This window comes from Rhinolophus sinicus, linkage group LG12, assembly GCF_036562045.2.
Source record: "Rhinolophus sinicus isolate RSC01 linkage group LG12, ASM3656204v1, whole genome shotgun sequence".
NCBI lineage: Eukaryota > Metazoa > Chordata > Mammalia > Chiroptera > Rhinolophidae > Rhinolophus > Rhinolophus sinicus.
This window is the reverse complement of record NC_133761.1, coordinates 24,170,992-24,196,233: the sequence shown is the minus strand read 5'-3', so window position 1 is coordinate 24,196,233 and position 25,242 is coordinate 24,170,992. Positions and strand designations below refer to the sequence as shown.

General features: G+C 34.9%; 1 protein-coding gene across 1 annotated transcript in view; it reads right to left on the bottom strand.

The window, feature by feature from the left end:
* The window catches only part of RSPO2 (R-spondin 2), a 151,278-nt gene that overhangs the window by 67,687 nt on the left and 58,349 nt on the right, over window positions 1–25,242 (bottom strand). The window contains exon 3 of the mRNA XM_019750562.2: window positions 5,943–6,131. Coding sequence (XP_019606121.1) covers window positions 5,943–6,131 — 189 coding nt within the window. The remainder of the gene's footprint in view (window positions 1–5,942; window positions 6,132–25,242) is intronic.

Sequence of the window (25,242 nt, the reverse complement as noted above, 5' to 3'; positions counted from 1 at the left end):
CAATATCATAAGCATAATCTTAATTTCACCTTCATCCAACAGGCTCCAATTAATTATCAAGTCCTATTGATTTTTCCTCAATATCTCTCTTCATTCTTCCATTTCCACTATAACTACTTTCATTCATTTATTCATTCAAAAAACACTACTGAGCACCCACTATGTGCCAGACACTATTCTGCATATCAAGAGCCTGAACAAAACCGATCAAAACTCCTTCCCTTGGAGCGTACATTCTAGTGGGAGAGGTGAATAAAACAGGTAAGTGAAATATACAGTATGTTAGTTACTCTTAAGTACTAGGAAAAAAGAGGAAGGGAGGCATGAAGGAGTGCAAAAAGGAAGAAAGGATAGAAGGAGGGAAGACTAAAGAAGAGAAGAATAAAAGGAAATATTGGGATAGGAAAGGTTAAAATTTTAGATAGATTGCCTAAGGATGGTCTAATGAGGAGACAACTGTTCTCTCTCTCTTTTTTTTTTTAACCTAGGTTATTGATCTTGCTACCTTCATGGTAGAATCCCTATAGCTCATCTTTCACACTGCCCAAAGAAAAATATTTCCTAAACTATAACCTTGTCATTCTCTTATTTAAAATCCTTCATTGCTTACTTGTGGCTTTCAGGTAGATGTTTATACTGCCTACATTTAGCACATAAAGCTTGTCATTATCTAGTCCCCACCAACCTAATTAGCATCATTTCTGTTTGTACAATGGAGTTGTACTCAACCACCTGAATTGTACTTCAAAATGGATGAGTTTTGTGTGCATGACTCCATACTTTCACAGTTTTTCTTCTTTTTTCTACCTATAATGCTTAATCCTAATAATTCTGAATATTCCCACAGTCTTTATCAGTATCATCTCCATCCTTGATGAAACCCACCCCAACCTTTTTTTTAATTAAATTTATTGGGGTGACATTGGTTAGTAAAATTATATAGGTTTCAAATGTATAATTCTATAATACATCATCTATATATTGCATTATGTGTTTATCACCTAGAGTCAGTTCTCCTTCCATCACCATATATTTGATCTATTTTACCCTTATCTAGCCCCCCTCTCCTCTTACCCTCTGGTAATCATGAAACTGTTGTCTATGTCTACAAGATTTTGTTTATTTGTCTTGCTCATTTGTTGCTTTCAGTTTTATATCCCACATATGAGTAGAAAGTATGTTTTACTTCATTTAGGTAACTTCGTCCATAAAATAGAAATACCACACTTGTGAGAAAAATAAAATGAGAAAAAGTACCTCTAATAGAGTAGTTGGCACAGAACAGAAGCTAAATAATTAGCAGCCTTTACCACACAATACACTGAATTGTCTGTCTTTTCCATTAGTCCAGACTTTCTCAACCTCAACACTGCTGACATGTTGGGTCAGATAATTCTTCATTGCAGGGAGCTGTCCTGCACATTGTAGAATGTTTCCCACTATCCATGGCTTCTATCAGTTAGATATCAGTAGCAACCCTCCAGCTGTAATAACCAAAAATGTTTCTACACATTACTAACTAAGGGGCAAAAATCACCCCTGGTAGAGAGTCACTACACTATACCATAAGCAACTCAAGGGCATAACTAATTATTATTCATTATTGTATCTCTACGTATCCAGTACCAAAGTCAGCACATAGTGGGTATTCAATAAATACGTATCAGTAAGAACTACAATCCTGCCTGTTCACACCATAGATTAATTTTACCTATTTTTAAAATATATGCAAATGTATATATTATTTTAATGGCTTTTTTCAGTCAACATTATATTGTAAGATTCATTTATGTTGCAGTATTTCATTCATTTCTACTTCTGTATAATTCTTTTGTAAATATACTATAGTTTAGGTATTCTATTGTTTGTACATCTGGTTGTTTCCAATTTGTAACTAGTATGAAAAGTGTCATAAAAATCTTTTATATGTGCTTTCGTTACAAGTCAGGATAGCAGTTTTGTTGAAGGAGGAGAGAGGGGAGTGATTGGATACAGTGAGGGTTCTTGGAATGCTACTAATTTACTTGCTGAGTGTGATTACATGTGTGTCCATTTTTTGATAATTCATTGAACTCTCCATTTATGATCTGTGAGCACAGAATTCTGTGATACTTCATTTAAAGTTTTCGTTTTTTTTAATATTACTAAGAACAAGACAGTTGTATAAATAGAGAACAAAAGCGCAGGAGTTCAAGTAAATACCCTAAAATGTCAATATTCATGTGAAAAATAAATGCTTATCTTCATTTGTATCAAAGAAAAGCATATTAAAGCAAAAAAAATGCATTTTTATACTTTTTGTCAATGATGCCCAGTATTCATGAGATGCAAGGGAAAATGTCTGCTATTAGTGAAGATGTGAATAGATATAAAGTTCATTTGACGACAGTCTTTAAAATATGTAGTATGGCTTATATCAATTATATCTCAATAAAACTGGGGGGAAATGCATTACGTTTAAAAGTTTATCTTATGAAATATAAATCAGATAAATTTATAAAACTATATGTGTGTGACAGTAAGATTCTATATGTAAGGATATTCTTCTACGTGTAAAGACAAGAATCTATATGTAAGGATAAGCAGTATATGCTTATAATAGTGAAAAAGTAAAAGCAAACTTTCAAGAGGTAATTATCTAACTATATAGGGTATATCTATTCAGGAGAACGCATGCAGCCATATTTAATCACATGGAAAAAATGTTCATAATTCATCAAATTAAAACAGGTTATAAAACAGAAAAATGATACATTTGTAAGGAGAGAAAGACATAAATATTCACAGAAACAAAATGTCAAGAATAGAAGCCAAACTGTTAACTTTTATTATCCTCAAGTAGTGTTTCTTTGTTTATTTTTGCTGGTGCTTTTTTTTTAAGGTTTATTGCTTTCTAATCTTTCCACAAGGAGTATATATGACAATTTTCAAAATTAAGCTTTTTTATGTAAATTAGTTTATCAATGAATGAGCAAGAACATATGAGATAAATATCAGTTAACAGTATCAGAGACAAGGGCAGCTCTTAGCATCTACCAGCGTATATTATTTTTTCACAGTATGCTTTAAATGGTTATGGAATTGGTTTCTATAAGCATGTTTGAATTTCATAAGCTCCATACTGTATGGAGCAAGAAGCTAACCTCAGCCAATATTTCCTCAAGCTAGTCTTCCTTTGTAAGAAAGATATTGCTCTATAATTGGAATCTTACTCTAGTGATTAGGAAGCAGATGAGAAAGTTTCACTTAAAGAATTTTTTAAAGCTATTTTTGCTTGAAGTGTAATTTTCTTCTCTACTGTTGAGCAATAATCTCTTAACAAAAAGTGGTTATTTCAGATTCTCAGTCTATGACAGCTTTTCCAATTGAAATCTGTCTCATCCTCTGAACAGAATACAAATAGCAATGCAATATACACAAACTATCTATGAAACAAAAACATGAATCATTAGTATGAAAGAACCATGGTCATCCAAAGTCACATACTGAGAATTAAGAAATAATTTCCCACTTTCACTTTGCTTCACAGGAGTCCTGTTAATAAGCACTTCCTGCTTGTACCAGATAAGTAATGATTTCCTCTAGATGAGTAAAACATTGATTACATTTTGCTTACAATAAGTACAGCCATCACAAACCCATTCTCACATGGAGATTCTCTTTTCAAAGCTGATTTACTGTCACTGTTCTACTTCTGAGAAAAGGGATCTTTAGCCAAAATGTGCATGTTAACCCCTGCCTGGGAGCATCTCTCTAAGACCCCGTTGATACACTATGTGGTATTGTTGAGTGACCATCCATACCAGCTTTTCTAGGACAGTCCTAGTTTATACCAAATGCCCCTACATAGTTATTAACAGCACCCCCTTTCACTCCCCAATGTCCCAGGTTGCGTGACACATCATATGGTCACACTATCGTCCATACACAGTATGTAAAATGCTAGGCCTAGAACTTGGAATCAATGCCTGGAACCATCTACAGTCTCACTTCCTCTCCCTTGTGCACTGATAGCCTGGAATGAAAAACCACACAGAACATTCATGGACTCAAATCCTCCCATGGGTGGTCTAAAGCAATCTGAGTAGGAGTCTGTTTCAAGATGGACCCATCCTTCTATTGAAGTTCAAAAACTATGAGAGACAAATTACTAAGTAGCTCAAATCATTTACCTTAAGGATAAGGTAGATATTTGCAAAAATTAGCCAGTCTATTGATACTTGTTGGGAGTTCTGCCCCTCTAAGTTATTAATCTAAAAGTTTCCATGAAATGGAAGTAGATCCAAATTTCCTCTGAGCCTAATATTTCTACCTGTGCTAATGGCAAAAATATTCACCCACTCACCTTAGCTAGAAATCTTAGGATCAAATTTGATTCTCTCTCTCTTCACTCTGTAAAATTAGTTACTAAGTCCCATTGGTTGTACTTAAGAGTCTGGAATTCATCATCCACAACGCTTTCATCAGAACACTATTTCTATTTTGCAACTGTTACAGTAGTATTTCTCTACTTTCCATTCTTCTCTAATTCACCTCCCTGACTTCTGCTAGAATCATTTTAAATAAAGCAATTTCTTTAGTCCACTCCTGCTCAAAACCCCTAGATAATATCCAGACTTTCACATGGTACTCAAGACCTTCATCAATGACACCCCTGCCTCCCTTTCCATCCTCAGTTCCAACCACACTTCCCATTAAGCATGTACTACTCAATGGTTCTTATCCAGAGATGGTACTGCTCTCCTAGGGAGTGTTTGGAAACATTCAGGGACATTTTTCCTTGTCACAGTGATTTGAGAGCAGAAAAGACATTTAACGAGCACGGACGAAAGACTATAACTGTCCAACAATTTAGAACAAGTTGCCTTGCCAAAATGTCAATAGCGCCTCAGATGAGACTTGTTCCCTGAACATATTTTTACACATGTGTGGTTCCTTCTTTCTAGAATCTATTTTAACCTCCCTCCAATAGTTCTGCCTTCTTCCCAAATAATATTGTCACTGGATGATGCAATTCAAATTCTCTTCTTATCCAAAGACCTCAGCTGTTTTAATAGTCATATATACAGTGTATTAATGAGAGATAATTAAATCACTCCCATAATACTAGCTGCCTATTTATTAGCACTTAGTGTACTGAACTATGATTACACTTCTTACCCATCCGTCATTTCACCCCAGGTTCCCCTTTTCCTTATCCTCTCTATCTCCTAAAATTGGAACTCCTTAAATAAAGGGACAGTCCTTTGGTAGCTCACTGATTTCTTTAAATTCCAATTTTTACTATTTACCTACTATTCGATGAACAATTTTTAGATTAAAAGATGAAAAATTGTACCTGCATTCCTATGTATATATGTAAGAATGCCATTCTTAAATAGGCTTTTTTTGTAGGTTACACTTAGAACTCAAAATACTTTGAAGTAAACTAAATATGTTAGTTACATCTTTTATTGGTAACGGTGCTTTAGAGAACTCTAAAATGCATGAATTAAATTACAGATTAAACTATACAAGGTATTACAAACTCAGGTAAAAGTGGAAAAAGAAGGTAAGACACTGCGGTAAACTGGAGAGAACGTTCCCAGTTAAACAGTATTTAAATTCTTTTCTTTTCTTTCTTTTTCTTCTTTTTTGTAAGTGGTAAGTACGCCTTACAAAGATCTGCCTAACAAGCTTGTGTTTGAGATGTTTGTTATGAAAAAGTATTTAGATAATATAAGAAACAAGAAAGAATAAGTGTGTGAATACAATATAATTCTCTACAAAGATAAATTAAAAGTGTTATCTCACCTCACTCAATGTTTTTAAGTTTAAGCTTAGACTATTTTCTGTTGCATATTAAAAATACGCCCCCCCCTTTTTTTTTCCAGTTAAAAATTTCTCCCCGTAAGTTGAATAAACAATAAAATAGGGTAGACAAAAGTAAAACAGTTGCTCACTGGCACATCTGTTCATGTCTGGGGCTCGGTGTCCGTAGTAACCGGATGGGCAGGAGTGCAGGCACTCTCCGTACTGGCGCATGCCTTCTCTTCGAAGAAAGAAGAACAGCTTCTGTTGACATCGGCTGCACCCATTGTCCTTTGAACAAGACAAGCAACCTTTGCAAATGGGATTGGATACATAACTAGCTGTAAAAGAAAAAAAAAGAAAGTATGTTTAAATATGAATATGATCAGGCTTTGGTCAATATGACATGCTGAGAAGACAGATATTTCTTGTTCTTTTATTTTAATCACGTAGAGAAGCTAAATGAAATATCTTCTGTCACCCCGGAGAAAAATGATTAATACACAACCAAACTTAGAAACAAACAGGCAACTCAGAGGCAGAGTTGAGTCCAGAAGCTCAAACTGAATGGGTTGTGGAGATGTTAGACCAGACAGAGCTAGACTTCATGGCCGAGTCCGAATCCAGACCAAGAAATACTCATGTAAAGAGTTGACACTTGACTCTCCTTATGTAGGCTGGACTCTTGAGGGCTGTTTGTCTATGAAATAAGTACTAGAAGTCCCCACTCCTACTGGCCAGAGAAGAGGATTCCAACCCTGGATTATCAGCATTGAAGGGGTGAGTGAGCACAGGAGAGAGAAAATACAACCCATGAGAAATAAGCATTCCAAATCTGCAAGCCATCCAAGCGTGGGATCCAAGTTTAAATTATCAGTGTAGTAAGGAGTCCCTGTGTCAAGAAGATAACATAAAAACTTGTCCAAAACCAGGAAAACCCACACATTAAAAAACATAAAACTACCTTAAACTTTTTACAATCCAGAGACCTGGGACTTTCATGGGAAACTACCTTAACTTCAAAATGAACAAATCACCTGCACAGGAAAAGCTCCGTGAGGAAGAGTCATCAGTCTCAGTGAGAGAGAGATTCACGTCTAAAGAATCAGAAACAACAGAACAATCTGAAAGAGACTTTTAAATGACTATTTTTAGAATATTTAAAGAGATAAAATAAGGACTAGAAATCACATGGGAGGAAGCAGTAGTATATATGTGCAAACATTAGAAAGAAATGAAAATTCTAAAATTGAAAAAATTCTGTAACTGAAATACACATAGATTTAAAGAACTGTAGCACAAAACAAGATAAAGATGAAAAGGTGAAAAAGGTAAGGATAGGTAAGAAACACATTAAAAAGTTCCAATACATGATAATTAGGTGTTGCAGAATCAAATAAAGAAAATGACTAACATAATATCCAAAGTGATCATGGCTAGTTTCCAGAATTAAAAAAAGATATGAGATCTTAAATGAAAAATTCAGAAACCTGAGTAGATCAGTAAAAACAAGTCTGCATCTGAACACAGCATATTTATACTAAAGAAAGAAGTCAAAGTAGAGAGAAATAGCAGATTGTCTGGAAAGGAATAAAAAGTTGACTTCTAGCAGACTTCTCATCAGAAACATTAAGTGTTAGATGTGGAATATTATCTTCAACATGATGAGGAAAAATGATTAAACTATGATTCTATTAGTAATTAAATGACAGTTTAAGGATGAGGACAAAATAAAGATATTTTCAGCCAAAATAAAGGCAAAGGACTTATTAATCAGAAACACGCACTGAAAGAATAAACTGTATATATTGGGGAAAATAAAATGGAACCCAGAAGGAAATAGAATGTAATAAGCAATAGTGATCAAACCACTTGAGAAATATGTTGGTATAGCTATAAAAGTACCAATTTGAAAAATAATGAGTAATTCCCAGGGTTTAAAAATAATACATATTTTATGTTCAACAGCAATAACAAAGGAAGACTTGAGGGAAGTCAAAGCATTCAAAATTTCTTCATTATGTGTAAGGAAGACCAATATAAATTAAATGTTGTTAAGTTAAATGTTAAGTTAAACTTGCTAAACCTCTAGAATGCAACTATAAAAGAGTAATATATAACTTCTAAACCAGATGTAACATATAACTTCTAAGTCAGCTACAAACAGATGTAATAAATGTATAAAATATGAGTAGAAGGAAACAATCTAAATATCCATGAATAGAAGAATGGATAAATTGTGATAGATTCATAGAATTTTAATGATAAAAAGGATTAAACTACTGATACAGACACAACCAAGAATGAAACTCATATACATTGTGTTCAGCAAAAGAAGACAGACCAAAAAAAACAGACTATGTTCCAATAATTCTATTTATGTTGATGTCAGGGACATGTAAACCTAATCTATGGTGATAGAAATTAGAACACTAAATGCCTTTGAGGGTTGAGGACTGATTGGAAAGGGGCACAATGGAATTTTTGGCAAGTATATTAGTTCCTAAGACTGTTAACAAATTACCGCAACATGGTGGCTTAAACAACAGGAATTTATTCTCTCAGTCCTGTAGACTACCATGTTTCCCCAAAAATAAGACCTAGCGAAACCATCAGATCGAATGCATCTTTTGGAGCAAAAATTAATGAGACCTGGTCTTATTTTAATACAAGACCGGGTGTAATATAATATAATATAATATAATACCCAGTCTTATATAAGACCCGGTCTTATAATAATATATAATATAACATAATTATAATATGATATATTTTATATATATAAAATATATTATAAGACCAGGTCTTATATTAATTTTTGCTCCAAAAGACGCATTAGAGCTGATGGTCTGGCTAGGTCTTGTTTTCGGGGAAACACAGTAGAAGTCTGAAATCAAGGTGTCAGCAGGAACATGCTTCTTCTGAAGGCCCTAGGAAAGAATGCTTCCTTGCCTCTTCTAGTAGCCCCAGGTATTCCTTGTCTTGTAGCATCATAACTCCAATCTTCTTTTTTTGTTTTTTGTTTTTCATTTATTAAAGTTTATTGGGGTGACAATGGTTAGTAAAGTTACATAGGTTTCAAGCGTACAACTGTGTAATTCATCCTCTATATATCACATTGTGTGTTCACCACCCAGAGTCAGTTCCCTTTCCATAACTATATATTTGATCTCATTTACCCTTAGCTATCACTCCCCTCCCCCCCTTACCCTTGGTTACCACTAAACTATTGTCTATGTCTATCAGTTTTTGTTTCTTTGTCTTGTTCCTTTGTTGCTTTCAGTTTTATATCCCACATATCAGTGAAATCATACAGTTCTTGACTTTTTCTGACTTATTTTGCTTAGCATGATAATCTCAAGGTCCATCCATGTTGTCGCAAATAGCACTATTTCATCTTTTCTTATGGCAGAATAGTATTCCATTGTGTATATATACCACATCTTCTTTACCCAATCATCTGTTGAAGGACACTTTGGTTGTTTCCAAGTGTTGGTCACTGTAAATAAAGCTCCAACCTTCTTCTCTATGTAACTCTGTGTCCTTTTCGGTTTCTGATAAAGACATTGTCATTGGACTCAGGGCCCACCTTAATCCAGTATTATCTCACATTCATCTTTACCTTAATTACATTTGCAAAACCACAATCTTCAAATAAGATCATATTATGAGGTGCCAGATGGACATGAATTTGGGGGTGGGAGGCACTATTTAATCTACTATAGGAGGTGAGGGAAATGTTCTAATCTGGATTGGATATTGGGTACACAAATGTATATATTTGTAAAACTCAAACTGTGCATTTAAGGCCTGTGTATTTATTTTTATAAATAATGTATATAATTTAAAAGTAAATTATATCTCAATTTTCCAAAGAAAAAAATTGGATAAGAAGGCCATACAATAACTTCAGGATAATGTAGTCCCTTATAATCACATCTCTTTTGAAGATTTACAAACTATATTGGATGGTCAACTTTAAGATATTCTTTACTTTTATGTTTAAAAGAAAAAAACAGAAATGTCCTATTGAAGGGACAATGGGGGAATAGTACTAAGTAAATATTGAAATAGCATCTGAAAATTGATATATGAGCTTTATGAAGCACACCACACCTGGTAATAAAAAAAGGGTAACTTAAAAGAAAAAAAACACTGTTTCCAGTTCTGGTATAAAATTCAGAAATTATACAATCTTAAATCCCACTGTAATTTCTAACATGTGAAAATTTCATTTAATTTTTAGTTATCACTATACCAAGCAAAGTCATAAATATAACAAAAATATATAAGATCACACTGACTTCATTTTATTGGGTTAACCCACAAAAGAAAGGAAGGCAAGAAGGAATAGAAAACTCATCAATTATTGAAGCTTTTGGCTTTGAGACTATATCCTGTTTGCTCTATGCCTAACCTTTATTGCATAAACAACTAATATCAAGCAATGAGTATTCAGGCCAGCAGCTATACAACACAGTACACTGTATACTGCATCCTTCCTTCACTTATAATGCTTCAACATCCAATACATTTGCAGCTACATGTAGCAGATCCATATAGAGTTCAGTTCCACAAGCTGCTCTCCCCACTTCGACCCTGATTTGGTCTCACAGTTTCTCTTCCAGAGAGATCCCCAAACCAGGACTTAGTCTACCTTTCAGAGAAGAGACCAAAGAAGAATCAAGGCACTTGGGCCCAGGATCAGGGCCGCTAAGCTCTTGAATTGGCCATTAAGATTGATTTCTTCCCATCTATTCCAAGACAGTGTTCTATCAACTCTTCAACTGCTTCTATCTGCATATTGAATCTATTTCGTGGACATTCCCCTGCTTGTAAACCCATCTATGCTTCCTAAATGATTTCTCAGTTACTACCTTATTTTCTTAAATCTGTAATAATGGAGAAAAAAATAATCAGTTCACATGAAAAATCACCTCCTCAGCTGTAATTCCTAATAAAATTCTGGAAAACTTTCCAGATATACCTTTATAAATATATGTAATATGTAATTTGTATAATTGTGATCATAATTTACATGCAATATCATAACTTGCTCAGTTTCAGTTAAGTTGTGAACATCTTTTCATAGCAATGAACCTGACAAATATCATTCTCATATGTTTTTAAAGTATCAGTTGTATCCATTCCCCCTCTACTTACCACTACCACCCATTCAATTATCCTCAACACTGCTTTTACAAAGACGACAACCAATTTTCTAATCTTCAGCTCAAGAGCTCATTCTCAATTTCTGGTCCTCACATCTCCTGTGGCCTGGGTCATTGTTGAAAGTTTTCTTCTTCCTCCAGCTTTCATGATAATATCCTCTGCTACAGATGTAATTCCAGTCCTCACTCTTGTGAGTTCCACTAGTCTTCTCAGACCTCAGGCCCTTATTACTTTGCGCTTAGACAATTATGGCACCCCAAAACCACGTCCACTTCTCTCTACTTCACTCTACATTCTATCATTCGGTCAATTTTCCTGCTTTTATACGCATCGTAGGATTTCTGTTACACCTTACTCTGATGAGATCATTATGATTTAAAAGCATTCACACATAGCTGACTGACAATAAACCTATACTACTTACAATTTCCCCAGCTGCCTTCCGAAGGGGTTTTATTCTGATATTGTTATCAGTGTCCTGAACAGGACGCAAGCACTGAGCATGTAAGTTTCAAAAACTGGGATACAATTCAACTTCTCTGGGCAAGAAAGGGGTAAAAATTGGGGAGAGGAGTGCGTAGGGTGCAGAAAGCTAAGTGAGAGGAACACAACAGGGAATATTCAGCAGCTGTACGATGGATGAAATGGTTTTGGAAGTAGAGATGGTGACTGGGGAGAACCCAACTCTTAATTTTCAAGTTTATCTAAGAATAGAACCCACCTTAAAACTCCCTTGCTGCAATGTTCAAATATATTTTCCTGTGGCTTGCACTATCAACTACAAAGATGTTTTCTATGGCATACTGTGTAAGATTTTGCAATAAAATTTTTACGTCATCAATACTATTAGATTCTAATTTATCTATACTTAAAAACACTTTTGAGTATTTTTTTGCTAAACTTCAATATAATGGCAAGTTTATTATTATATAACCAAGGTTTAAAATAAAACTAATATTACTTATGTACAAAGCAGCTCAAAATGTTATTAAATGCATAAAATAGTCAAAATATCAACTTTTTCTTTTTTGTGGATTTTTGACATATTTTGCAAAAAAACCACAAAAACTTGCAATCAATTAACGCAATGAAAGAGCTAAGCACAAAGACCCTATGGCTTGATATTTGGAGAAGTAATTTATGACTCTTTTGTGAAAAGGGAAATCCTTAAATATTAAGGAACAAGAAGGAGACTAAGCCCAGCACAGGGGTCGCTGGCTGGAGCTGCGTTAAAGGCCGCCCCACACGGCGGAGGCCTTGGCAGCATGTCTAAGAGTAGTATGCTGACTGCCTTCTGCTCTTCAATTTAACTACAGATTTGAAAATGCAATATCAAGGTTATCTAAATCCCCGACTAAGCTTCATAAGTGAAAAAAGAATTTGGAAGCTTTACATACATAGCAGCAGGCTTTAAGGAGAAGGCTGTCTGTACCAGAGTCATCACGAACTAAAGCTGAAGCAATACTTCCATTCAGTTCAAAAGTTAAATCGAGAGCTCTTTATCATCATAAATCACACTCCCTAGTAAAAAGTATGAAGAAAAGAGAATTACAGAACTAAGAGAATCACTGTCAAGTGAAGGCTTTTTGTTTTGTTTTGTTTTGTTTTGTTTTGATGTATCAGATGCTAACTTTCATCTTGACCACAAAGATTTCACAGTCAGCAAATTGTCCTCTATATTTTTTACAGGTATCCTTAAATCATTAAAAGCATTGCTTTATTTACTTGAACCTCAACCAACTTAATGAAAATGAGTTTAGGCAACCATTACCTGAGTTCCTATCTTAGATATCTTGATAACCCTACACATGAGGAATTCTCTTAAACAAAAGTGATGTGAGCCACACCCAACCTAAGTGCTCTCTCTTCCTTTCCCCCAATCTTCTTTAGTCATAAGAGTGCTCCTCAAGGCTGAAGGACAAGAGTACATATAATTTTTGCAATTTGAAGCTTCATGTCCCCAACCTCAAATATTGACTTTTCAGCTTAATTAACTATTGTCCAGTGTCTACTATGCTAGTAGCCTCTATGTTGGAAATCAACAGCTTAACAATTTAACAAAAATTTCTCCATCCGTTATGTGGTGACTACACCAATATCTGTGTCTAAAGTCAGGCAAACATAGACCTTTAAACGTGACTAACTTATTTTGTCAGGATCTTAATAAGGCAAATGGCTCTGCCTACTGCTTTGAGATTTAATTCAAGTGTGCAGGTGAATAAACAGATCTTAATTCCCAGCTCTGATGACCACGTTTATTTGCTCTCTCTGTAAGCTTCAACTTTTCCTACCCTAAAGCCCGCTGAGATCCACAGCCTCATCATTCCAACCAAAATACTTTTCTACAACTAGACCCACCCAAAATTCGAAAGATGAAATATATCACATAAAAGATGAAAAAGCCTCAAAAAGGTGTTAGTGGTATTAACCCAAATACACACATATCTCCTTGACAGGGAAAGGAATATGTGGATATAGAAAACAAGAAAATCATGAGGGAGAAACCAGGTAACAATACCTATACCGCAAACAAGTATATCAAGAGGAAAGAACAGTGTAAGTAGAACTCTTTATCTTTGAGTCTACTTATTTGATTTGTGTTCCTTTTAAATTGCAAATTAAGTTTTGTTTTTTAGGAATGCTGGTGTTTTAAGTTTGATCCTTTGTTAAATCAAATTCAGTTATTCACACTTTATCCCATAAAGCATTTTGTGTAGGTGTTGAATGCCCATCTGTTTCTAATACACTCATAACACTTTTTTAAAGAGCTCCCCCGTTTCTGGAGTTAGCCCTTGCCAAGTAAGAAGAAATCTAAATTCCTTCTAGGTGAAGGCATTCATTTCTGACAAAAGGTACAGACTTCTAATTTTAAAAACAATGGGCTATTTGCATCTTAGCCTCACTCCATATTTGCTAGTTAAATAATGTTCCAAGTTCAACAGAATTTTAATTGACAATAACTATTAAATATTTCACTGATCAAACCTATCACAAAATTGTTAATATTTATTTCTGCCCAATCCTAGATTTGATACACATATTTAAAAAACAGAAACCCTATCTCTGGTACCAATAACAGGAATTTGCATGTCGGATCCTATACAAATCAAGTTGGGCATAGATCCTTCCACTAGAGCTTGGCAATACTGGGATTTAAAAAATCCTGTCATCATGAGTACTACCAAGCTCAAACTCAAATGAGCAATCAAAATCATGAATTAAGAAGCCATAAAAGATGTGACCTAAATGAAAACTGCCTATCTTAAGGTACTTTCCTTAGTTTTACATTCCATTATAAGCATTTATACAAAATATCACCACAACACATGTAATCTGATTTTTGATACAAACACAAAAAATTTTAATGCTCTAGATATTCACCATTATACTCATCATGCCGTAGACAGAAATGTTAACATTAATAATGTTAATAAAGCTTAGACAGAGATACAGTTAGAGGACTAAATTAGTTTAATATTAATTTAATATAGAAAAAATTTTGAACATAATAATAAAGGGCAAACTTGTACCAAAAATTCCAAAATTTTACAACCTCTATAATTAAACCATATTTTCTCACTCTCTTTTTATCTTTTGTCATGAATTCTTAACTAGATAATATTTTTAGGTAAGGCTTACAAAGCTAACTTCTCAAAGTACCAACTTTAAGAAATCCATTATTAATTGGCTGCCTGAAAAAAGTTACTATTTGATCATTAATAATACCATTTATCCACCTAAAATACGTTAATTAGGAATGAAGAACTGGTTATATCCTTATCTCCAGAAGTAGTCCTTGGGAAAATAATATTTCAAAAAATGTATAAGCTCCCAAAAATATGGAAATCATCTCTAGAGATGAATGTTCTTAATGACATCAGGATTAAAGGTCTTTAATCAGATGATTTTGCTTCTCTTATCCAAGTATGTATCTCACTCAAATAAAGCTACTAGGAGATTGTAAAATATGAAGGAAGAGAATTAATAGAGTCTCTGATTTATTTTTTCACCCAGGAAGTGCTAATATCTTACACAACAAAACCATGAAGAATATTACTGTAATTGTAGGCTTCTAATTCCTCTGCAGTGCCAGCACCATTTGAACCCTAATCTTTATAGACTGGCACCTCAGAAGTACATTTACAATCACTTAAATTAATTATGGCCATAGTATGGCTCCCTGGGTAGGATGTATTTTACACAGCCCAGGGAAGCAGAAAGCCTTCTATGAGGCATGTCATGTGGGCTCCAAGTCTGCCTTCTCTGAGGTATCACAGAGAAGCCCAGAATACTCAATAACTGCAGGTCAAAGAAAGAGGATGCACCAAGATATGGCTGCAAAATAAATGTGTCTTGAGTCTCACAGGGGTGTGTTTGAGGGCACAACAGACCAATCTAGAACATGATAAACACAGTCTCCTCATTTAAACAAGTCACAGACATCATTAACTTTCAAGACAGTCTGCAAAGTGGAAGGAGAATGAAAACGTGTACCAAAGCGAACAATAACTACAGTCATTGGAGAAAAAATAACTTTGGTTCAACGCTTTTTACCATGAAACAAAACAGTATCCCTTCACCATATTTCACCCAAAATGAAAAGCAGCTGAAGCAGATGTGGGTTGCACCTCTGGTGGTGGGAGCCATAGATTTCCCAAGAGAGCTTCTGAATGCACATTGTCACAAGGCAAGGTACCTAAGTACTTTTTTATCAGCATCCATCAGGTCCAGAACCTCAGGGCTCAAGCACCACAGAGGGAAGCTCAAGGAATGCTAACAGCAGCACTCTGACAGGCCAGTTCTATGCACTGACCAAGGGTCAGTCATATTCCAGCCTTTGCCAGAGTGAGAAGCTCAAGTAGAACATAAGAATTCACATGAATTAAATGGGATTTAGAATTCTCTAGAAACGTGTTTCCAAAACATCCATTAACACCTAAAGTCAAGTAAAAAAACAAGACACACATACAAAAAAGTATGTATAGACCCTGATAAAAAATTAAAACCATGAGCCCTCGGTTTAGCAGATACAATTCCCTAAATGACGACATGATGAAATATCTCCCCTAATTGACACTCACTTTGGAAGCCAAGGCCTATAATAATTATTGTTTTCCCCCCTCCTATAAACTCTTTGACACAAAAATCTTAATGAATATCCCTATGCTAGATGTTAATTCTGACAGGTTACGGAGAAAAAAAAAGTATATTTAATGGTCAGAACACATCATCCCAAAGCTAAGCTATTCAAGTGGGCATGATATGCCACTAGAATCAAAAGCTCTTCAGCTTCTACAGACGCTACCACTAATAACACTAATTAGTTAATGAAGGCAGAAAAATAAAAAATGGTTTGGGACTACTCATTTTCCCAAAGATATACAATGTTTTGAAACAAGGGAAGAAGCACATCTTATGTTGTATAAAATAAGCCACCTGTTTGAATCTATGAGAGAGAAAACAATTCACTCCACAAAACTATTCTAATGCCAAAAGAACAGTAAGCTTATAGTTAGGATGCGTGCGACCCTATAAGCCACAGCTAGAATCTGCTGTGTCGTACATATTATTCATGCCAAGTGTTGACTTGAGCTGTTACAACACAGTTAAAAGATCCTGTGGAAATGATGACAGACTGTTGGTGCTAATGGTAACTCCAACATGAACAGATCTAAATATATATATTTATGAAGATTGTGAAACCACCACTTTCACAGGGTTCCATGTTTACACAAGGAGATAATCCAATTAATTAAATCCAAAAAAACAAACTGCTCACAGAGCCAGATTTTGATTCCATAAAGTACTTAATTATTCTTTATACTAACATTGTTTCAAAATACTTTTGCATACTTCCTAAATACTCTAACATTAGTGCCATAGTGTCTGACCTATCCAACTGTGTGTAGGAAAACATCTCCCCCTCCCCCCTACCCAAAGAGTAAATTGTTTTATTTGAAAAGGGAGGAGGCGTAGGATGGAGTCTATTCAACATATATTCCCATCCTGTACAAGTTATTTGACCGTCCCTCATATACCACCTGCCTCCTAAAATAGAAATTAATTTGCCAACTCCTGCTTATTCCACTATTTCCATTCTACAACAATAAGTGGAAAGCAAACTGGATGGCTTAGTTGGTGTCATAAACACAGCCCTGAAGAAAAATCAGTGTCATAACTAACCAGATTAAAGACTCCATGTGTTTTAGATGTGGAAATTTCCATTGGTCAGACCACTGTGTTTTAAAATTGAGAATGAACACTGTTAGCTGCACTATCCTAGACAAAGTTTTCTTCAAACAAAGATAATAAAAAAATATTTTAAGTGGCTTTAATGAAAAACACACTGACAAACCCCTAGGGTTGACAAACATTATTATGCAACAATTATTCATGAATACACTGCGATGCAAAAAAAGTGAAAGCTTTATTCTGTGCATCGTAGGTCACTGTTGGTAAAATATCACATACATTAAAAATAAGAAAGATGCATTATTAAATCGCCAGGGCTACACAGTATTATTTCTCAATATTTTTAAAAAATTCAATCATCTACATTTAACATATATAAACAGTTTGTTTTAACATTCTTTGCTGATTGGCTAACTTCATAGCGTTCCATACCTTAGATCCCATTTGAAATCTAGCTGCTTAGCCACTCTTAGTCTAAGAAAGTTCAGTCTATTCAGAACAAGAAGAAATGAAAAAGAGGAAAGCCAAAATGGGGGGCAAAAGAAAAGAAAATGAACGTTGAGGAACATGCTACATGACAAATTGCAGGCTACATGCTTTCATACTTTTTGAAAGTAATGCTTATTAGTCATAATTTCTGTTTATCGAAGTGAATAAACAGAACAGAGAGTTTAAGAAACCTTTCCAAGGTCATACAGTTTGTTAGTGACAAATTTGAATCGAGGTCTGACCTCTGATTTCGAAAGCCATGCTTTCCATATCTCCATTAAAAGCTCTATGTATAGCACCTAGAGGAAATAAAATGAACTATACCATGATTAAAACTATGGGAACTTTCAAATTAGGCTGTACCCTTGTAATTTGCTCACTGCCCCTTTGTTCTGTTTTCAGCTACAGTAAAATAATCAAAGTTACTTGAGTACTAAGAGTACTATACTAATTCTTTCCTAACATAACTGGGACTATATGAAGTCTCATAAACAAAACCAAGATGTCATCCATAAACACACTTCAGAATAAAACAGCTGATAGATACAAAAAGGATAAGGGGGGGGAATTGAGTTACAGGTGACAGGAAACTAAGCAACTGGCAGAAGTTAAAGAGAAGTCTTCAGAATTATAAACGGAAAGCTTTTAACTGTTTGTGCATACAGCAAAAGGCCAGCACTTTTTAAATAGGGATCTCTACTTGACAAGTTCAAAGAAAAAAATCACCCCGAAACCATGCAATTTCCTGCAAATGGGCCACTCTCCTCGCTGACTTTGAAGACAGATCCTGTCCTTGCCAAGCAGCCTTTGAAGTAACACAGCAAGCATACCTATATAATTAGAAAGGCAGGGTAAGCCATCCAAACGATCAAAACTAGACTTTAAAGATGCGTAAAGGGGGGTGGGGAGGCTATGGACTGACAGACTGACACAAAGAAGAGAAACCTCTTCTGGACTGATTTGGAGAGTAATTTGCCGCTGCTCACTGACCACGATTCTCCTCCACTGCCTCCAAGCCTTAGAAGCCAAAAGCAAACTACATATATGTTAATGGAACACAAAACAGTGTTTGGTCACTTTCGAAAAGTGGCAAAACTATATGTATATGTGTATAGAGGCACAAATGTGTATACAGACATATGTGTGTGCACAGAGACATAGATGTATGTGTATATATATACATATATATGTATATATGTGTATATATATACACATACATATATTTGTGCACACAAATATATGCATATATTTTTCTGAATCATTTGAGTGTAAGTTACGGACATCATGCTCTTTTGTCTTTAAATTTGTCACAGTTCACTATGTTTTTCCCAAACACAAGGGCATTGTCTTACATCAGCCATATTGATACAATACTACTTTCTAATCCACAGTCCATATTCAATTATTCCAATAACATCCTTTATGTCTATTTTTTTCCTAGACTAGAATGCCATCTAAGATTACGCCCTGCATAGGTTATACTCTCTCTTTAGTCTCCTTTAATCTGGAGACTAACAGATTAGTTCCTCTTTCATGAGCTTGACAGTTTGGAAGAAAACACGTCAGTTATTCACAAAATGTCTATTTGGGTTTGTCTAATATTCTGTCATGATTGGTCATGCATTTTAGGGATAATGTATGAAGTGACGTTTTGCCCTTTTTGGGGCACATCAAGTGGCACATCAATTTAGCGGCAATATTGGTGATGTTAACTTTGATCTCTTTGTTAGGATAGTGTTCTCTAGGTTTCTACACTGTAAAGTCACGCTTTTCCTCTATAATAAGTGATTTTTGATGATATACAGTAAGACTGTATAAACATCTTGTTCTTCATCAACTTCCACACACTCGTTTTGGCACCAATGATGAGCATTACCCAAATTAACTATTATTCTGATGGTTACCAAGGTGATTTTCTAACTTCATTCTTTCTCCATCAATTAGAGACATTCTAATGTTAAGAAGACCTCGCCCTTCTCCCTCATTTGCTATCTGCTTGTTTCTTTAGATCAGCAGGGAATGATGGATTTTGCCTAGTGGACTATAATCTGTTACAGTATTTAACACTCAATTTATCCTAGACTTGTTCAGTAAGAACACTTCAAGGTGCTGTGGTTTCGAAATTATATTTTATGTGCATGGTAGTAAGTGCTTAGAGGAGCGAGAGAGGAGATCTAAATTATCCTGGAAGATCTAATAGGTAGTAATATGAGCTGGTTCTGGAAGAGAAAGCAGGAGTTTGCCAGTTGGAGGAGGGTATCCCAAGGAGAAAGAGTAGTATATGCACTGATGTACACACAGTGTTGGGGATAACAAAGAAGAAATTCAGCATGCCCGATAAATCTTGGCCAGCTTATTGACAATTCATCTTTCAGACAACTGCAAAAACAACAAAAGGAAGCCACTCAGTACTCAACTTGGATGGAGGAAGAATTTGTTGAGAATATGAAAATTATGATGTTACCATGGGGTTTTTAAGAGTAGGATACATAAACTGTGACCCTAGAAGTGTAATCTAAGACTTTAAGAATGTATATATTTTTTTAAAGTTTGGAAGGAAACAGGTTTGGGTTTGTAGCCAATGTTTTTAAATTAGAATAGGAGAAGAATGAGTCATATACAGACTAACCTCGTTTTTTTTTTTTTTAAATTGTAATTCCCCCTGCTTTCGCTATCTATGTATCATTACCTATATCTTTATCTCTACCTATATACACATAGATATGTACATAGAGAGAAATATATGGAAATATACATACATACATACATACATACATAGATACATACAGTTTTGGTAAACTATCTGTAAGTAAATTGCAGACATTACAATACTTCATGCTAAATTCAACACGCACCTTCACAGAACAAGGACATTTTCAGACCTCAAAAATTTAATACAACTAAGATAATATTACTACTATTCTGTCTGTATTCATACTTCTTCAGCTATCCCAAAAATGTTCTATTTATCCATCTATTTAGAAACAATACAAGGACTGTGCATTGCATTTGGTTTGTTTCTTTAGTCCTTTTAATTTGGAATGCCTCCCCCACTATTTATTTTTTTTTGTCTGTCTTTACATTGAGATTTTTAGACTACCTGGCCAGTTGTCTTGTAGAACAGCCTACAATCTGTATTTGAATAACTGTAGCTGCATAATTAGACTCACCATTTTGCCATCATTAATATGATGATTTAATTCAGGCAAGGTTCATTATCATCCTAACACCATAAGGTGAAAGTGTATTGGGAGAAAAGTATCACCTACACTATTACTTATTAATTACCCAAAAGGGGAAGTTTGCCTTTATGATGAAGAAAGCTGGCCAAATTCCATTAACTAAATGATCAAAGTAAGCATCACCAAGAATGGGACAAACTGTGCCATGTGCCTCCTGATGTGATGAAATGCGAAGCACATACCCGTATAGCATTCTTCTCAATAAAAAGAGCCAGTAGAGAGATTACCAGGTATTTTATTTCTGCTCAATATATGAGCCAATCATTAGCCTCTATACACAGGCTTGCACGTATGCATGCAACATACATACACTGCAAAGGAGTGGGGGAAATCAGATATGTTCTGAGAAAAACAGTTCATCATTGAGGTATACACTGTATTTGGCTGTGTATAATGTGCTCCCGTGTATAATGCACACCGACGTTTTTGGCCCAAACTTTCAGGGGAAAAAAATCTTTCATTTTTCTTTTAATTCAAATTTTTATTTGTTTTTAGTATTATAAAGGAATTTTAGCATTTATTTTTTAACATATTATGGTACAAGAAATTTTATATACTGGTAACAAATTTACGATATTTACGCAAGATAGAAGGCCAAGAACTCTTCGTCATTGCAAGTTCGTTGTAAATTCAACAAAAACAATTATCCTATTCCAGGGTATTATTTTGCATACGGATATCATAATTGATTCCTACAGTTACATTTAACTCATAAGCATAGATAAAAGAATTAAACACATGTATATAGATATGGAATTAGTACTACCCATGTATAATGAGCATCCTTATTTTTCCCTCACAAATTTGGGCAAAAAAGTGTGCATTGTACACAGTAAAATATAGTAAGCATTTCTAGGGTCATAAAATATGGTTATGTACTACATAGCCTGGGGGGAAGGGGGTACTATTCACATATGTAGAGCAGTTCTGCCTAGAAAGAATATAAAGCAGATGACCCAACTAATGACCATGAATCCTAATGTAGTCTGTAGAAGTATTTTGTTTCTTCAAACCCACACCATATGTTTCCCTCTAGAATTTTTTAATAGAAATCCAGATTGCTTGCTTTTTCTTTAATAATCAGATGGTATAGCCCACAGTCCTGTTTGATAACCATTGACCGGAGGTGTATAGTAGCCGCCTCCATTACACAGACATGCACTATTTCGGTTCATCACTCTCCATGGTCAAGCATGTGACCCACCTCACTCACAGAAATAGCCACCTGGCCTCTGAGGATCACCTTCCACAAAGGAGACGAGACTAATAGAGTTCATGTTGTGATGAACTACATTTTTCTAACATCTAATTCACTTACTGAGAGGTTTATGTCATCTTACAAATCAATGCATCCTTTTCCACTGTGAATTAATAATGACAAGACGATAGTTTTTTCACTATAGCCCAGTACAGATCAGTTGGCACAAAGAGAAATAGAGGTTATATAAGTAATATCAATGAAAAGCAAAATTAGATTCAAGTATTGAACCATATAAACATTTAAATGTACCCAGATTTCATGCATATATAATACCAAAAAAAATGGATAAGAAAACAAGACCACTTGTCAAATGGTTTATCCATTAAAGTCTAGACACACAAAAAAATGCAAATTAAAATGAGTCAATTTCACCATATGTTGAGGTTTAGGAGATTGATAATTACAAACTATTAGTAAGCATTTAGGAAATGGGCATCTCATATACTGCTAGTGGTAACGAAAATTAGTACAAATCTTCTAGAGTATAATTTAGCAATTTGCACTTTTCCTTTGACTTATTAATGTCACTTTTAGGAATCGTGCAGAAAGAGTTGGAAAAATACATAAAAAATATACAATTTACATCATAGCATTCATTATAATAGTGAAAAGATAGTAAATAGCCAAAAATGCCCATCGATAGAATATTGAACAATTTATATTAGATCTAAAATATTGACTTTAAAGTTAATTTATTATACACAGCAATGTTAGTTAATATGTAAGGAAGGCTGTTTCCATATAAAACAATGCCGGAAAAGGCAGATTATAAAAACAATGTAGTACTCTATTTTTATATTTTTTAAAAACATACATATTATGTGTAATGATATAATATTTTGGAGTTTTAACTAATTTTTTCTTTTAAATTCATTTTTATCACACATAAGAAAAAGCTACAGGAGGTTATCGCCACCAAACCAGTATTACAAGAAATGTTAGAGGAACTTCAAGGAGAAAAAAAATAAAAAATATGAATAAAGTAGCAATAACTATATATTTATTAATAATTACCTGAAATGTAAATGGATTGAACATGCTAACCAAAAGCTACATAGTGGCTGAATGGATAAGAAAACAAGACTCTTACATATGCTGCCTACAAGAGACTCACTTCAGACCAAAAGACACACACAGACTGAAAGAAAAGGGATGGAGAAAGGTATTTCATGAAAATGGGGGGCAGGGGGAGGAAGCTAGGGTAGCAATACTTACGCCAGACAAAATAGACTTTAAAACAAAGGCTGTAACAAGAGACAAAGAAGGACCCAGTAATTCTACTCCTGGGTATTTTTATCTGAAGAAATCCAAAACACTAATTCGAAAAGACGGATGCATCCATATGTTCATTACAGCATTATTTACAATAGCCAAGTTACAGAAGCAACCTAAGTGTCCATGTATAGATGAATGGATAAAGAATTCATACATGTATACAAGGAAATATTATTCAGCTATAAAAAAATGCAATCTTGCCATGTGCAACAACCTAGATGGACATCTGCAACAACATATAGGGTATTATGCTAAGTGAAATAAGTCCGATAGAGAAAGACAAATACCATATGATTTCACTTAAATGTGGAATCAAAAAACGAACAAACAAAACAGAAACAAACTCATGTATACAAAGAACATTTTGATAGTTGCCAGATTGGGAGTGGAGGGATAAATGAAAAAGGGGAAGGGATTAAGAAGTACAAATTGGCAATTATAAAATAGTCACAGGGATGTAAAGTACAGCATAGGGAATACAGTCAATAACATTGTAATAATTATGTATGGTGTCAGATGGGTACTAGTAGATTTAGCAAGGCGATCACTTCATAAGTTACGTAAATGTCTAATCACTATGTTGTAAACATGAAACTAATATAATGTATGTCAACTGCAATTGAAAAATAAGAAATTATGTTTAAAAAATAAAAAATAAAAATTCATTTTCAGTCCTTAGTTTTTTCTTCAATCAAACATACAAGCAGCATTCACTGGCTCAGGGGAGGGTTTCTCAAAGAAGTACAAATGGTCACATTTTCCGTTTCCAAATGGAATTTTAAAACACTTGGAAGAGACAAAAACCTTCCCTTTCCTTTAACTTTATTGTGTTATAAGACACTGAGTTTTGAGTATCAGAAAGCAGAGACACAAAAGGCACAGAGCAAACGTTTCAGTCGTAAATCAGCATGGAGGACTATGTAATCTATCACAGGAAATTATTTGCTTCGACAAGACAAAGACCCCATGAATTGGGAGGTAGGGAGAAGAGAACACTCAGGTTAGGTTGAGTGCATCTCTACAAAGGGACCTGCGCCCTCACCTTAGGGGCATATTAGTGGGACAAAACAATATTCATATCCTGTCCTGTTGAGTCTGGGAATCAGACCAAAAGATATCTGCAAAACCTAGGAGTGTGAAGGTGTGCCCCTCCAGACACTCACAGCGGCAGAAGGCGCGACAAGGGAGTAAAGCATTCTGCAAAGAGAGCTTGAGAAGTCCTCTCAAGTCCAAAGCAGTCTAAGAGACCATCTCCAAAACCTCACATTCCGAGAAGAGTTCAGATGTAGCTAAGAAAGATCACAGACCAGGGATGGCCTCATAGTCAGGACAGAAGATGCATGGACAGACGAACAGAGCCCTCGCGAATTCACTCCATGGCAAGGGATATGCTGAGCTAGACATGGAAAATGAACAATAACAACACACAACAGTGGAAAGTGGCATCAGTCTGAAGGCACTCCATTGCTTCCCTTTTCCTGACAAACTTAATGCAAACCTTGCTGAGACGGGGTGGGGGGAGAAGAAGGGAAAGGCAGAGCACGTCTGGGCATGAAAATGGAAAAACACTTAATTGACAAAGTATATGAACTTACTAGGATTAATTTTCCACTACGAAGAGGAACAAGGCCTCAAGATAGACACTAAATTCAAATTTGGAAAATAAAGTGACTTTGTTGCACCCCCTGGGTATGTATCTTAGGACATTTCCACCTTCTGTGTACACAGAAGAAAAATATCTTTAAAAAATAAATGCAAAAACGCTAACAGTGGTTAATGCAAAGAAGTAGAATGAGTTGATCTTTTTCTTTATACTCTTTA